This window comes from Callionymus lyra, chromosome 15, assembly GCF_982586985.1.
Source record: "Callionymus lyra chromosome 15, fCalLyr1.hap1.1, whole genome shotgun sequence".
Taxonomy (NCBI): Eukaryota; Metazoa; Chordata; class Actinopteri; order Syngnathiformes; family Callionymidae; genus Callionymus; species Callionymus lyra.
The window spans coordinates 16330828-16347553 of NC_141832.1; the positions used below are offsets into that span (position 1 = coordinate 16330828).

The window sequence follows — 16726 nt, forward strand, 5'->3', positions numbered from 1 at the left end:
CGATGACTGGGGACGAGAGGATACAGACAAGTCCAGCAGCTGATGGACTTATTATGGTTTCAAAACAAATGAAAGCAGTTACGACTTCGCCAATAGTCATGTGGTCTGTAAATTCTGCAACACCAGACTCAAGTACTCGACAATACTACAAATATATCCTTGTTACTACAGTATCGCAAAATAACGTATCGTTGCCCCAGTATGGTATGTAATAAACGTAAATAAAACGTCCTTTTAACTGGCAGAAACCTCGATCAGAACCAGACTTGATGTGTATTCTGTTCTAGATTTTGGATTCTATTCTGAACTAAAAATGATCCAAACTAAAGCTTAGAAATCCACTATTTCACTCAAACTAGCAAGAACTAGATTTGAAATTGAAGACTTAGTTTTTTCCCATTAGTCTTTGGTCCTGTTAGGAATAAAATGCATTTCTTTTTCAAGTGCAAATATTGTTAAAAAAAAAGAAAAAAAAAAGTGGCATGTTTTGGTGGCGTAGGTGCGTTTTACTCGAGACATTTGGAACGATGTCCTTATGTGTGTGTTCTTGTCCACTGGTGTTCATCCCAGTGACATGGAAATGTGTGAAGTGATGTCAGCTGTCGATGACTGGTACTGTTGTCTCCCCCCGAGTCCAACACTTGGTTTTTAAGTGTCCATGTGCATCGGACAGGTCTTTAAAAAAAGTGAGAAAACAGAAGGTGGCTGTTTAAATTTGGCTACATTTTCCTATGTTTTTGTTTCCTTTGGAATGGTGCGTCGTTGGGCGGCAATCATCTGCATCTTTTTACATATGTTTTTAAAAGGTGTGAACTTAAATGAGCCCGTTGTCCATCATTTTTGAGGTGCTATTTTAACTGTATGTGCTATTTATGAATGAGGATATAAATAACTACTTTTCATTTGTCAAACAGGATGTACCTTTTTAGCACCAGCTAACTTTTGCTAAGCGAGATAATCAGAGTTTTCTGATGCTTTACTGGCATAATGGTAAAACAAATGCGGGTGAAGTCAGGTTTGTAAAGCTTTATTTATTTGAAAATACACGTTGACGGTTCAATCACATCAAGAATTGTATAAGTCGCATCTAAACCACCTATTCAAAGCTGCGGAGTGTAGACAAGGAAAACCGTTTTTTAGGGGTTAAATTATCAATGGAGTCGGCGAGGAGAGTGCGGGAAAGGTGGAACAACACATTAAAGCTCAAAATAAGAACATTCACCTTCAGGCAAAAACACACATCACATTCCTTCATCTACATTTTCCAGCTAAAAGGCGTCGTCGGTCAAAAATAAAGATTAAACGACTGACTTTCGTGGTATAGTTTGAGAACTGAATGTGACATAAGAGACATTAGATGTTGAGTAGAAGCTTTGTCTATTTCTTGGTATCATAACATGTATTTTCAACAAAGAAAAAGAGAGGCTAAGATTGTTTCTGGTGGGCTCAACTAGCGTACGAGGCATTTAATGGTTTTAAGAGTTTTGCTACCCTGTGTATTTCTCTGTTTGCTATTAACTACTAGATGTCACAATATGTTTGTACTCGTCTTAAATATTTCACATTCCTGGTCTGTCACAGTTGATAAACGGTAAAAAAAAAATGAGATAGATAGATTTTCTAAAATGAACCCGTTTTTAATTCAGCATGCCTTGTTTGTTAATTCCGGTTGTACTCACTGAGATTGATTTCGAAGTGGTAAACTGAACACAAATCTGCCTTATAGTCCATAAAATACTGTATGACCTGATAAGAAAAAGTTGAAATGTATCTCAAAAGGTTCTCCCTCAAGTGATTGACGAAATAAGAGAAGAAACATTAAGTACCACTCAAGATGCTCGTAGATCCAAAGGGGATGAAGAAAGTTCAAATTTAAAAATAGGGGGACAGTGAGGAAGTTGGAATCTAAATGGCGCTTCAGTTGTTTTCAACATTCAAAGAGCCGACCGAGGGAGTCCTGCTGCTTCCTGGATGCATGGATTGAAGCGTCGCTCGAGGGATGATGTTGTCCTGGTCCATCTGTGTGTCAATATAAAGACATAGTTAGTTCAGATTATGTTCTTGTTTTGAAGCCAACACTCACCTTTGTCATGCCTTTTGCGATCAAGGCCAACTCCGTGGGCTGATAAACACAACTTCTCAGCTGACCGTTGTAGGAGCCGTACGGAGACACCGGCTTGGCTGGAACTGAACAAGTAACGGTTAGCGTCACCAGCTAGTTGTCAAAATATGAGTTGAGATGAAGGAATCCCACGACCCAATTGAGTTTCCATCGTGAACGCTAAACACTAAAAGTGTCGTTTTTTTTGTCATGTTTGCATGCTGCTGACAAACACTGACGAGTGGGTGGTTTTGCATTTGTCATTCGTCAATGTGTTAAAGTGACTTGCTTGAGTTGAAGGACATTTGCGTCATTTTGGAGTTTTGACCAGATGCTGTTGGGAGGCATTCTAAAGTTTGTACCATGTGTATCAGTAATTGTATTCAATGGCTACTGCGAAGACCTAGAACAATCTAGAGAACCTGAGACCAAGACCATTGACCAAGGGTGTCAAAGTCAATAACACAAGAGGGCAAAATCTTTTTGCAGCTAAAGAAAAAGTATCAATAAGTTTTACTCTTGTTGGATAATATCTATCTACAACATTAGCATTAGCAGCTTTATCGGTCAAGATATCATACCTAAGTAAATTTCTAATGGTTAAAACCTCCACTTATAATGGCAAAAAAGATTCCTATAAGCAGGATATTTACTTTGGGTCGGCCATCCGGCGGTCCACATAAAAGGACTTGATGGGGCCCCCAGGCCATAGACCCTACCTTCCGGACAAAGACATGTCCATAGACACAGGCTATTAAACTAAAATGTACTGAAGGCCAGTTTTTTCGGCTTTCTTGGTCCAGTCAACCAACCCATTACCATTTCCTGTTGAATTTTAGGCAAACGTGTTTAAAATAGATACACAATGTTGTAACTAATTTAGCCCTTATCTACTGAAATAGCAAGAAGACATTGTGACACAAGACAGTCAAGACCAAGCCAATGAACTAGTGGTCCTAAGAACCGCCTTGAGAACTTCATCACTACTGCAAAATGTTGTGATCGAAACAACTGTTGTGTAGTCAAGTACCTGCTGGTGGCTCTTCCATCGTGAAGGCCTTGTTCTCGATGTAAATGTTCTGATGGGTCGACTCGGCTTGTTTCAAGATGTTGTCGTACACCAGCCTCCGGGTGGGATAGATGTGGTCCCCGTCTTGTGGCAGCTCCTCGTCCGGGTCCTCCTTAGACAGCCGGGCGAGTTCAGGGATGACGTAGAACCCGAGGAACCCCCACGCGTTGGCCGCCAAAGCCACCGCCAGAGTGGGGTCGTCCCAGCTGGGATCTCCGATCGCTCGGTTCCCGTTGATGTACATGAAGATCCAGCCGATCCACACGACCAGCGTGAAGACGCCGGCGAGCAAGATGAAGCCGCCGTCCCCCCGCCACTGCTTGCGTTTATGGGTCAGAGCGGGAAGCGCCAGCACCAACACGGCGAGGAGCAGAGCCAGGACGTACGTCAGAGCCATGACGAAGTCCCGGTTCTGGATGAGGCAGGAAAGGTCCGGTACCATGTCCACCAATGGGTTGGTGAGCGTTAGCACGAGCCACTCGGCGTTGATGATGATCTCGACCAACCAGACACCCAGCGCTCCCAGGTAGAGCATCCATCCTCTCGGTCTGCACCGCCGTCGCTCCAGCAGCGCCAGCCACACGGCGTGCATCAGCAGGCAGGCCAGGCAGCCGGCGAACAGAACCCCGAAGAGGAACCTTCGGGCGGAACAACTGGCGGAGTGTTTTCCCGCTATGAAGGCAAACGTCAGACCGAAGAGTCCCAGGGTGAAGATCAACATGGCGGCCTGTAGGACCGCCATGGCCTTTCTCTTCGCGTCCGTCGCCGACCGCGACCTGACCACGAGGAGCACGAACAGGATGAGGGACGCGACCACGCCGGCGGCGGCGAGCGCCGCCACCACGACCCCCCACATCTTGGTGAGGTCGCACAGGTTGTGGTAGACGGAGTGGACGCTCGATCCACACCCTCGAGGAACTTCCTTCGCTTCCATGGTTGTCCGGAAGAAACTCTAGATATAAAATGCAATTGTTTGATTCATAGATGACTTCTGTTGCTGGTTTACACCTTAAAACGAGTCCCCGCGACTCATTATCTAGAATTCTAATTAAAGGAAGGTTCTGTAATCGCACCTCGGCCTTTATTTCATTTGAATGACTAAACTTTTAAAAGGATTTAAAAGGAAACCTCGATATAAATAAATCAAAGGTTTGAAACCAATAATAATAACAATTGTTTAAAAAAATATGTTTCCTTGTTTACTTTAAATACTAGTGATGCATCTTTATTTAATTGTGACTTGTTTAATGAATAAAGCAAGTATTTAAAATGTAAAAATATTCAATAATCCATACTCTATATTAAAGAAAAGCAACATGGCCGCCATCTTCAAACAAAAACATGAATCAAAGGAATTTTTGACTTTTAGTTGATCATATAAAACTATTATATTATTATTACATATTGTATTAAATAGAAATTAATGTTGTGAATAGTTTCTTGGCAAACCCTTTTTTTTCCTTCCAAAAAACTACATGTTACCTTTTTGAATAATTTTAGTACTTGATGTGATGTTAGCATCTTTGCTAACAAGTTGCCATGTTTTGATTTAATTTATTTAGATTATTCTTTTTGGAACAAAAGTAGTTTCTTCGCAAACCTTTTTCCTATGAGTCCAATTATTTTTTTTGTTTTTTAACAAAAAGCAGTGTTGTTTTCCTCCTATGTAAAACAAGTTTAAATCAATATAGAATATTCATTTTTATGTGGACTTTGAAGGTCTTGCTTGCCTTTTCTTTTAGTAAACGTAAATAAGTCTGTCCTGCGACATTATGTCAAAATTTAAAATGAATTAAATTACAGAAATTCTACTGTTTTTGATCTTTGATCTTTGTTGTGAGCGTTAAACTCTTTCTCATTCTGCTCATTTAAATGGCTTTAAATAAAGGCATAAACAAACTGAACTATTCAATTTGATTGTGATTTTTTCTTCTTTGAATTTGTAAAAATAAAAGTTTCCTACAAATATATATATATATATATATATATATAATTAGACCAATTAAACAACCTTTTAAAAAAAAAAAAAAAAAAATGTAAAGATGTTTTAAACTTGGAATTCTATCAACTATATTAAGCTAATATTTGCACATTTAATTTTGATTGATTTAATGATATTTGTTAATGGATTAATCAGATTTTTTATTTTTATCTGATAGTATTCAACAATAAGATCTTACCTGCAGTTCCAAGAGCAAAAACCGAAAATATATATATATATTCTTTAAAAAATGCTCTTGTTTTATCCCAAAATAGACTCGCACTCCTCCATCTGATGCCTTTGATGTTTTTTTTTCTTAAGGAATCGTATCAGAGTTGACTCCGGCAGCATCCAAGAAAACTGAACTTTCACTCCCGACTCCGTGTCCTTCTCCTTGTTGTTCGTGGCTTTGCATTTTCTCCGAGATTACGAGCCAGCCTACTTATGTTGTTCCCGGCAGATTAGAGCCAAACAAAGAGTCCAGTCTCTCCCGGAGATTGATGTTTTCTCGTCTGCACGGAAACCTGTTCATCAAGGATGTAAATCATCGCTTTTACGAACACTTATCTGATAAATAATAAGAAAAAATAATGAAAAAAGAAGGTTAAGAATTTGATATTACAATCGTTGATCACGAAAGGTTAACTTTCACCGCCATCTAGTGGCCTTCATTCGTACTACACTCATTTTTTGAGTTTTTTTGTATTTGATTTTAGCCTTTTAAACTTTTATTAATGCGTCATCTTCGCTTTAAATGGAAACGTCGCTTTCTGAAGCTGAAGTTTTCAACTCTCTGAAATTTTTGGTTGAACTTTATGGATGAGCTGCTGATCAGGGGTTCGTGTGAAGGTCGTCCTCGCTGAAGTCTGGCACTCGGCCTGATCTAAAGTGTCTGTTTACACTCGGTGATGGACGCCCACCCGCCGTGAATTGATCTCCGGCCCCGAGGGGTCCAATATGATCGGTTCCATCAGCAAATGTTTTGATAATGGAGGACAGCGGGAGGTAAAGTCAGTGGAGGGGAAATGTATGAAAGTTACAGAGAAAATATTTTTTTGAGCAGAGTGGATTTTACAGGTGAATTATTGCTATTTTCTTTTATATAGTGTGTGTTTATATAGTATATATAAGTGTCAGAATTGTATTTATAAATACAAAAAATGGGGTTGAAAAGTACCTGTTAAAAAAAGAGAAAAAGGTAGCATAAACTTTATATTAAGAAATATTTTTTGTAATAATAGGAATACATCTACAAAATAAAGTTAAATATAAATTGAGGTGTTGCTTTTAACAGAATTCTCTAATGTGAAATAAATACTGAATTACAGTAAAAACAAATGTTATCGTCAGAAATATTTATTATAAAAAAGGGAAAAAAGACTTAAGTTGAAATTCAAGTTAAAAAAAGAGTTCAGCTAAAATTTCAACTTAAATATAAATATTATCAGTAATAATTAGAATTAAAAGAGAGGAAAAATGACTTGAAGCTAAAAAGTAACTAACTGTAAATAAAATAAGTTGTATTAACCAAAATATATTTCTTTAAAAAGGTTTAAGTTGAAATCCAACTTGAAAAAATACAAAGTTTTGTTCAAATTCAAGTAATTTCAAAAGAGTTCAGCTAAAATTTCAACTTGTGAAGCTAAACTAAGAATTCAAACAAAAAAAAAGAATAATATTGTCATCAATATCTAAAGTAAAAAACACCAAAAAAAATATCATTCATTCAGTCGTTGACAACCGCTTTATCCCGGGGCCGGGGTCACGGGGGGTCTGGAGCCTATCCCAGAGTCATAGGGTGAGAGGCAGGGGACACCCTGGACAGGACGCCAGTCTGTCACAGGGCACACAAAGACAGACAACCATTCACACGCGCTCTCATACCTATGGACAATTTCACAAAGTTCTCAATTAACCAATTAGGCTAAAATTCAACTTAAAAATAAACCTAAAATATCACAAATATTACTTACTTACAAAAAAGACTGTATTGAGTTAAAGTTAATCTTAAAAATATATAAAAAAAATATTGTTATCACCAGAATAATCAAAAATAAAAATACAGAAATAGAACTTAATTTAGCTAAAAAGTCATTAAAAAAAGTAATCATTTGTTTTGACATTTCAATTAGTAAAAGGGTCAAAGTTTTAACTAAGATAAAAAGTAAACTTAAAATAAAACCAATAAATTCTTAGCATCAAAATTAAAGAGAAAGATTAAAAAAAACAAAACTTGATGAACCTCAAAGGAATCCATTGTTACCTTTAGAATAATATAAAATCTAAAATTATAAAAAAAATATAAAAAAAAGAAAATTACAGGTGAAAATAAATATTATCATCTGAGATTAAAAAGGGAAATTTAATAATGAATTAAGATAAAAACTTAATAAATTATATTGTTTAAATCAGAATTATCTTAAATTAACAGAACCGCAAAATTAAGCTTAAAAAGTCAACTTATTATAAATAAAAATATTGTTACCATATGATTAATTACAACTAAAAGAAATAGACTTTGAAATAAACAATATTGTTTAAGTTATATCAAATAAAAAGGGGGCGGGGCTGAATTCAACTATAAAATTAATGAGAGCAAAACAACGTATAAACAGTAATAGAATGGACCTCCAGCATCACATTGTTGACTTAATCTGTGTCTCTTTAGAACTGCTCACTTGTCAGGTTCTTCTCAGCAGAACCTTTGTCCTTCAAGACGTCTCCATAAGAGATTCCTTTTCACAAACCAGTTTATCCTGCGGACGGACGTGATGTCAACACTTTGATCGGACTAATGGCCTCATGGTCAGATTTATGGATTCAGGAAAGAAAGTTGGATCCATATTTATCTTTGGGAGAAGTTGAACGAGGTTCTCCTTATTGAGTGACCCGGCTCTGACGGGTCGATGCTCGGCCCGGCCGGGTGAAGTGGTTCAGCGTCTCTTTAAGCCCGGGGTCACTCTCACCCCCCAAAACATTCGAGCCTTGTCAACTCATGTTTCAGTGAAAACATTAAGAGGTTAAAACACAGAGATGAATTCAATATCATCTGTTGTTAGTTGATGTAATTAATCTGTTAATCTCACTTAAAATACCTGAGAAAAACCTTAATTTGATGTGTGAGAGTGTTTTTTAAATTGAATTATTTTAATATTTCACATTTAGTCTCTTTATAAAGTACATTTATCTTCAGATTCAGTTTAGTCTTTTAAATTCCGCTGTATTTGAACCTTTAGTTTACACCAGCAGGGCTGAATATTGTTGTTGTTTTGTTTATGTAAAATAAGTAATCCTGATATTGAATAGTGAATGGGCGAACCTTTGAAATTTATTCAAATGTAGTTTTTTTTCAAAGAATTTAATATTTTTAGGGAAAAATGTAATGCCAATATTTCTATATTCTATTGATTTATTTGTTTATTTTTATAATCGAATTTTAAAAATTCATATTTTTTAAATATATTTGTTTTACACATGTAGTTTGATACCCTGATTCAATTAATTCCGAAATACATTTTCTAAATTCATTATTTTTTAATTCGTAGCCTTTTAAATTCAACATCAAAATTGACCTGCGATGATAAATTGACGCGCCAGTGCTTGTGGTCATGTGATCGTTTTCGCGTTGCATGATTGGCTGAAAGTTCGATCAAATCACTCTGTTGGTATCGTCTGGTGTTACTTTTATACCATACATTCATTTTCTTTACGGCTTTATCCCTTATGGGGGGGTTGCGGTTTTTATATTGAATTTAAACGGCTATAGATTAAAAAGTGTTGATTTTAGAAAAAATATTTTTGAATTATTAGTATAACAATATCAAACTCTGATTTATTTATTTATTATTGAGGCAATTATACAAAAACTATATTCAATCCCTAAATAACAATAAATTACAATTGAAAAAATTAAACATAAAAAAAACTAAAAAGCAGTTTAAAGTATATAAAGTGCTGTAAGTAAAAACATTAAAATAAGTATTTTTAAGATTCACCCGAACAACTTAAGCAAACAGATTGTGTATTTACTTACTTAATTATCTTCTTGTTTGACTCGTATTGAAAGTCTCTTTATAATTTAAGACATGAATAATCTCTTACTTATCTTAAAGAACATCTTTATAAGTCACAAAATTAACCAACCATCTGTTGGACCACATTAAATGACCCGGTGGGCCATATTCTGGCCCCCGCGTCTTGATTTGACACGAGTTATTTAATACAATAAATACAAGATAAAGCTTTAATCATGTCAAAGTAATTGCGATTAAATCACATCATTTGACGACGCCAGTTAATCTCTATATATTTCGCTCATAAAAGTGACTTTACCAGATTATCGTTTCCACGCGGTCCGGATTCTTGCCGGATCCATCCGAGCCGCAATTATTTCCACATTAGTCGGATAAACATCGGCGCGACCCGTCCCATGAATAAATCATGACATTTTAATCGACTCCATTGGGTCACATATTAGCGCCGTAATGACTTTTTAAATGCCAACTGAATCCAATTACCGCGCTAATTACACGTTAGCGCGCGGCTACGGTAAACAATTTTCTGAATCCATTAACCCGGGAAACTGTTTATATTGATTCTTTAAAAAAAACTAAAAAGGAAAAAAACAAACATTAAGCTAAGTCTTTCGCTGGCCTTGTGCCGCCAATCAATCCCATGTAACATCCAAAAGGGAGAAATACAAAAATCAAAGCCGTCGCCATGGCAACGCCCCGGCCAGGATTCCACCAATCGATGGAGATGCGCCTGGGAAAAGGCCGGCGTCCTACATAAAGCGCGCGGGATGGGGAGCCGCGGCGGCACACACTGGGCAAAGATCCTCCTCCGAGCACGACGACGGCAGGAAGAAGAAGAAGAAGAAAAAGAAATGAGGCGCTCGTGTGGACGAGGGACGCCCGTCTGGGTCTGCGTCTCCTCCCTGGTGTTCGTCTTTAACTCCGTGGCGGCAGGTAAGACTTTCAACTTTTCTTTTAACAAAAAAAAAAACCCTTCTTTTGTTTTCGACTTTGTGTGCGAGGAAAAGAAAGAGGGTCTTCATCTGTTCCGCTCACCCCGGTCCTCGTCTGTCTCGTGGCCGCGGGGTGAGACAAGTCCATTTGCTTTGTCGCAACAGCACAATGAAAACCCTGGAGAGAGACTCAATTTTTTTTTTTTATACTAGAAAATCTTTAAATATCTTCATTTTTCTCTTTATTTTCCACTTATTAGTGGAGAAAAAAAAAGGTTACTTTGAAGTGCTCACCATCGGCACCTCCATCACCTCCACCCCGTCTCCTCAGCGTCTCATTAAAGCTCCAGTACCAGGCCCGGGTGATCCAGCTGATGATGGCTGCGGCAGAAGATAACAGCTGGTCCTGCTGTGTCTTTCAAGTGTGAGGCTCCGTAGAGTCACTTATGTGAGGGAGCTGGAGCTGAATCTTTCACGAGACGCTCCGGCTCATTGCTTTTTTTTTTTAAGCTCAGGGAAGTTAGATTGAAGGATTTAAAAGATATATTTGTATAAAAAAAGTGCTCTTTTATTTTTATTTTTTTTAAAAGGTAGGTTTTTTTCAAATAAAATAACAAGAGGTGTCATTTGGAAACGCATAAATAGCTTTTTAACACATCAACTAATTATTTTTTTAAATACTTTTTTATTCAATTTTTTCCACACACGTATATAAGATTCACAGAAGAATTTGTAGAAGAGTTTTTAATTATTTAAATGACTTTCATATTGTGTATAAAAATGCATTCATTAATGAATATTCAACTTTATTTTAATTCAACCTTTAAATAGAAAAATTGTAGTATTTAAAAAAAAATAAATCCACCTTTCACTTTCTAGATTATTGAGGCTTTTTTTTTTAAAGGATTCAATGCTTAAAAAAAATGTTTTAGTGTTTACATTTAAAAAAAAAAGTATAATACATGAGTCCTAATGGGGGGAAAACGTGCTGTAACTATAATATATATATTGAAATATTAGAAAAAAGACATGTTAACAAATAAATGTTAAAAGTAACAATAAATAAACTACATAACTTGTGTAGCACCAATGTTTGCTACTTAATATATAATATTAATGTTGTTTTTTTATCCTTATAGTCTTTTTCTATACATTGTTGTTTTATCCCAATTTATAATTGATCCCAGCTACACAGGGTGAGAGACGGCAGTGTTAAGATGCTCTTATGTTTGGACTATTTAGACCAGAGGGGGGTGATTTTATTCCCTCACGGGCCGCATTTAATGCGATGCAAGCCGAAAGAAAAAGGGAAAATTTTTACTCAAGTGAAGTTTGTTTTCGATCAAATTATGATTACATTAAGATACACAAGAGGGCAAATACAAAAGAAGTAACAATAGAGGGAAACAAATCCTGGGGAAAAAGATGGTTGAAAAACATTGTACTTCACTCTTGGTTTCACTCTGGCCTCATCAGGGCTGCGTAAATACAATGAAGAGGCCGTTTGTGGCCCCCAGGCCGCACTTTGCCCAGATCTGATTTAGAGTGTAGAGCTTTTATTTTTTCGGTCACAGTGAGGAAACTCATGCAACCATGCAGAGGAGATCTGAACCAACAACCTTTCTTTCTATGAGGTTGCAGTTACCACTCACTGCCACTAGCTTGAGGCTCACTTTGAACAAAATTCTTAAAAAAAATATTGATACACTCAAATATTAAAAAAAACATTTTAATATTACCATATTGATATTCAACTGCACTGAAACAGTTAAAGTAATTACATTTTTAATATTGTTTTTTTGGCTTTAAAATCAATTACTTATTTTATTTATATCATAGTTTTTTTTATTGTTTTTATTTAAATAAATGAAATAATTGATTTTTTTACAAATAACATGTAAATAATATAATTCATATTGTCCACCATAATTTAAGTCACAAAGAATGAATGCGAGATCCTGGAACCGACTGAGGACGAGAGGATACAGTCGACTCCAGCAGCTTTTAAAGCTGATGTTTGGACATATTTTGGTTTGAAAAACAAATGAAAGCAGTTACGACTTCGTCAAGAGTCATGTGGTCTGTAAATTCTGAAACACCAGAGTCAAGTACTCGACAATACTACACACATATATCCTTGTTACTACAGTATCACGATATATCGTATTGTTGCCCCTGTATCGCGTTATGTATCGTATCACCACATTCTTACCAATACACACCCCCGATATATATCTCCACAGCGGCCCTGAAGCCGGAACCGGGTTCGGACCCCGGGGCCACCGTCCTGAACCACTCCATGAGTCTGGTGCAGCGCATCGAGAACCTGCTGGCGATGGGCAACGGCAGCGACGTGGTGCTCCGTGTGCAGAGCGTCGCCACGGACGAGGTGAAGGTGATCCAGGCCCACAGCCTGGTGCTGACCCTGCAGAGCGACGTCTTCGAGGAGCTGCTGCTCACCCGGCAGAACAGCACCCTGGTCCTGAGGGAGACCCCCGAGTGCGCCGCTCTTTTTGAGAAGTTTGTCAGGTCAGTTCGGCGAATCCGGGATGGGGGGCCCCATTACATATGTTGGGGCATTCAATAAAAATAAGTATAAATTAAAAATAAATGTAATATATGTAAAAAAAAAAAAGGGAAAGAAAATAAAAAATACAAAGTAATTTCATACAAAAGTTTTATTTAATTGTATTGAAAAACATAAATAATATTAAATGTCTTTATCTTTAGACTTAGATTGTGTCATCTTGTTCTTTATCTTTATGTTCTTGTTCTTATTTTATTTTGATTTATTTTTCATGAAAATTGCTGTATTTTCTGTGGTTATTGGAAAAAAAAAATTTAAATCAATAAAGTTTTACCTTACCTTACCTTAAAAAAAAAAACATGAATATATTTCTTATTATTGTTACATTCATTTAAGAGACAATATCAAAATGTTGGCGTTCAATAAATTATATTTAGAATAAAATAGTGAATGAATGATCATTGAAAATGTTCCATATTTTCACAGTTTAACTCTGACCTCATGAGCGAGACATAAAAGCATTTATTAGGGCCACGTTCAGGACCCCCCCCCCCCCCCACCCCTGGGGGCCACACTCTGCCGAGGCCTGACCTCAATGGCTAACATTTAAAATATGTATTTTTCGTGCTCGGACGGTAAAACTGAAACTCACCTACAGCTGTGACGCCCGGTTTAAATTTGGAAAGTGTGGGATTTTCCGGCTGACTCAGTAACGGCAGGAAAATCAAACGTCAGATCGAATCTTTGTTGTTTTCGGCGAGAGATTACAAATAGATAAGCACAGATGGTTTTGTGGTTTTTAAAAGAGATAAAAATGGGTTCATAGGAAGTAAGAGTAAGTAAGTGTCATGGGGAAAATATGTATGGATGCAGCTTTTAAATATGACTAAAAGATAAATGAAAAGTAAATTGACATTTAATACTTTGCGTAGAAGGAGGCCGTAATAGCTAAAAGCAGCTTCTCTATATATACAGTATATACAGTGGGGAAAAAAAAAGTATTTATTCAGTCGCCAATCGTGCAAGTTCTCCCACTTAAAAAGATGACTAGTAATCTAGATCATAGGTATACTTTAACTATGAGAGACAAAATGAGAAGAACAAAAAATTATACAAAATGTATTTGCAAATTACAGCAAAAGTTAATCTCAATACTTTGTAATACATACAATACTTACAGAACACTTTTGACCTCATTGCCAACAAAGAGTATATAAGAAAGTATTGAGATTAACTTTTGTTTTTGACCAAATACTTATTTTCCACTGTCATTTCTCCGACTATAAGGTACTCTTAAAATACTTACATTTCCTCAAAAAAAATCGACGTTGCATATTATAACCCCGATCCACTTTATGTACTGATTCTGGTTGTACTCGCTGACCTCAATTTAACCTGGTACAGAGCGCTTGAAAAATCAGTTAAATTGTTGTATTACGACTCTGGTAAGTTACGAGGCTCTGAGGATTGTCTCCTCACCAGTCAAGATACTATAGAAGTCATTCCACGAAGTCGATCCACAGCTATCAGTCGTGCAGTAGAAGAAAATATGCCCAATAATCCGGTGAATGTAAACTGTAAACCGGAACAGAGGGTCCGCCGAAAGGGCTTCTTTTTGGTGAAGCGAAAAGGATAAATAGCCCAAAATAACACCATTAAAATATTTATAAACCTTTGACTCGGGGAGTCTTAAAGATTCCTGTTCCTCGATGGCAGTTGTCGGATTATACGAACAGGTCTATTGTTAGATTTCCTGCTGCCGATAATGAAGTTCTCCTTTGACAGGTACCTCTACTGCGGCGACATCTCCGTGCGACTGGATCAGGCCATTACCCTGCACAGGCTGGCGAGCAAGTATCACGTGTGGGCTCTGCAGCAGGGCCTGACCCAGTACATGACCCAGCATCTGTCGAGCGATTCCCCCTCAGGCCACGTGGTCGGCTGGTACAACTACGCGCTGCAGATCGGGGACGTATCCCTCCGGGACAGCTGCCTGCAGTATCTGTCCTGGAACCTGTCGTCGGTGCTGCAGAGCGAGGAGTGGCCCTCCATCAGCGAGGACCTGCTCCTGTCTCTGCTCCAGCGCTCTGACCTGATTCTGCAGAGCGAGCTGGAGCTCTACGAAGCCCTGGAGACGTGGATTAACCAGAACCAGCCGGTCAGCGCCACGGTCCAGAGCGCCCTGAGGGCCATCCGATACGGCATGATCCCGCCCCAGTACCTGTTCCGTCTGCAGAAGCAATCCCCCGTGATGGCGAAGCACTACGAGTCCATCCGGGATCTTCTTTATCTGGCCTTCCAGTTCCACTCGGCGTCACCCATCCAGCTGGCGAAGTACTTCGACGTCAACTGCAGTATTTTCACCCCGCGGAACTACCTGTCGTCCCCCTGGGGTTCCCCCTGGGTCATCAACAGCCCGACCCGGGACGACCGCAGCTTCAGCTTCCAGACCCAGCTGGGACCGAGCGGCCACGACGCCAGCAAGAGGGTGACCTGGAACGCCCTGTTCTCGCCGCGCTGGCTCCCCATCAGCTCCAGGTCCACCTACACGGAGATGGGCGCCATGCAGCCGACCCGCACGGACACGGGTCGACCCCGGATCATCGTCACGCCGGCCACCTCCAGCCCGGATTTCGCCGGCGTCAGCTTCCAGAAGACGGTGATCGTGATGGCCCGGCAGCAGGGGAAGGTGGTGGTCCGCCACGTCTTCAACTTCCACCAGAGCACGGAGGAGGCCGGAGACTTCCTGGTGGACGCCGACCTGCAGCGGCGCGCCTCCGAGTACCTGATCGACAGCTCGCTCTACCTTCACATCCTCATTAAACCCGTCTACCATTCCCTCCTGGTGGCCAGAAAATAAAAAAAAAAGGCAGGAATTCAAAGTAGCCTCCCCCCCCGTCAGTTCTCCGACTCTCACCCACACACACTCGCAAGCGCACAATCCAAAAGTACACTCATATCACTGCATATTTCATTACTCCAGTCATTCCCGGTGATGAGTAGTTTGTGTTCCTCGTCTTCCAGTTGTTTGCCAAGGAGGAGTGAGATCCATAAAGCTCTGACGACTCGTATACTAACGGTGACAGCAAAGATGTCGCTTTATTTCGATGGATAAAAAGGGGAAGAAAATCAAATAAATCAATGTACTGTACTTCATGTATTGCATATCCTGACGGATCGTTCCTTGAATTTTGCTAAAGTAGTTGTTTATGAGTCACTAGAGTAGTTTTGGTTTCGATTCCTATTCACTATTTGGTGATTTTAATCATTTATTTATTGCAATTTACCGTTTCTATACCAAAACTCCCTGTGGTTTTTTTTGTGGTGTTTAGATATTTTCCTTCCGCTACATGTTTGTTACATCCGACCATCGTTGAATACAAATCCTTGAAAAAAATGTGTCACCAAATGGGGTTTAATAAATATGTGCATGAGATGTTACTGTTTTAAAGTCTGGTTTCTGCCTTTTTTTTTATTGTCCTGAATGCACCACAGCACTGGAGTTTTCTCACAAATCCTTCGAAAGATTCTTGAATCCACATGGTGATCCAAGACACCACCAAAATTAACTGTTAATATTATTATTTGATTTAAATCTTAATAACGTTTACCATATTTTCTTAGAATAAACAGCTCACTTAAAAACAGTTTAATGTCTCTAAAACTCAATTTTTCATTTGCTTTATGATTTCATTCTTTTTTTTTACTTACTGAACTGATTTTACGTCGTAAAAGTCACGCAAAAATATGATAAAATCGTGTTTAATATACTTATACTCCGATGCCACTTATGATCGATGATATTGCACCTTAGAATCCAGCAAGACTTATGTTAAAAAAATATATATATAATACTTTAACAGATAAATGCGGGCAAAAACTTTTGTTTAAAGAAGAGGTTTGTACGGATCCTCGGAGGTGACATACATTTAAATTTGTGTATCTCGAGATATGAGCATCATATGGTACTTTTTTTTATACACATGATTTTTAGTGACTTAGTTCAGACTTGGAACAAGTATTTTTTCGGGGCATGAAGTTTATGTTCAAAACTGTAGTGATTTAGTTTAGCCACTAGGTGA

The 16726-nt window shown here is 38.3% G+C and overlaps 2 protein-coding genes across 2 annotated transcripts; one reads left to right on the forward strand and one right to left on the reverse strand.

Annotated features, from left to right (window-relative positions):
* Positions 1 to 1011: 1011 nt before the first annotated feature.
* On the reverse strand, positions 1012 to 4115 carry LOC148065120 (G protein-coupled receptor family C group 5 member C-like). The gene is made up of 3 exons (XM_087809281.1): positions 3132 to 4115; positions 2084 to 2187; positions 1012 to 2019 (listed from the first exon to the last, which is right to left on the reverse strand). The coding sequence occupies exons 1-3, from the start codon at positions 4102 to 4104 to the stop codon at positions 1918 to 1920; spliced, it is 1179 nt and encodes a 392-aa protein (XP_087665407.1). The 5' UTR covers positions 4105 to 4115; the 3' UTR covers positions 1012 to 1917.
* Positions 4116 to 9694: 5579 nt separating this feature from the next.
* Positions 9695 to 16026, forward strand: btbd17b (BTB domain containing 17b). Its single transcript, XM_087810028.1, has 3 exons — positions 9695 to 10118; positions 12361 to 12646; positions 14430 to 16026. The coding sequence occupies exons 1-3, from the start codon at positions 9953 to 9955 to the stop codon at positions 15502 to 15504; spliced, it is 1527 nt and encodes a 508-aa protein (XP_087666154.1). The 5' UTR covers positions 9695 to 9952; the 3' UTR covers positions 15505 to 16026.
* The last annotated feature ends 700 nt before the right edge of the window (positions 16027 to 16726 follow it).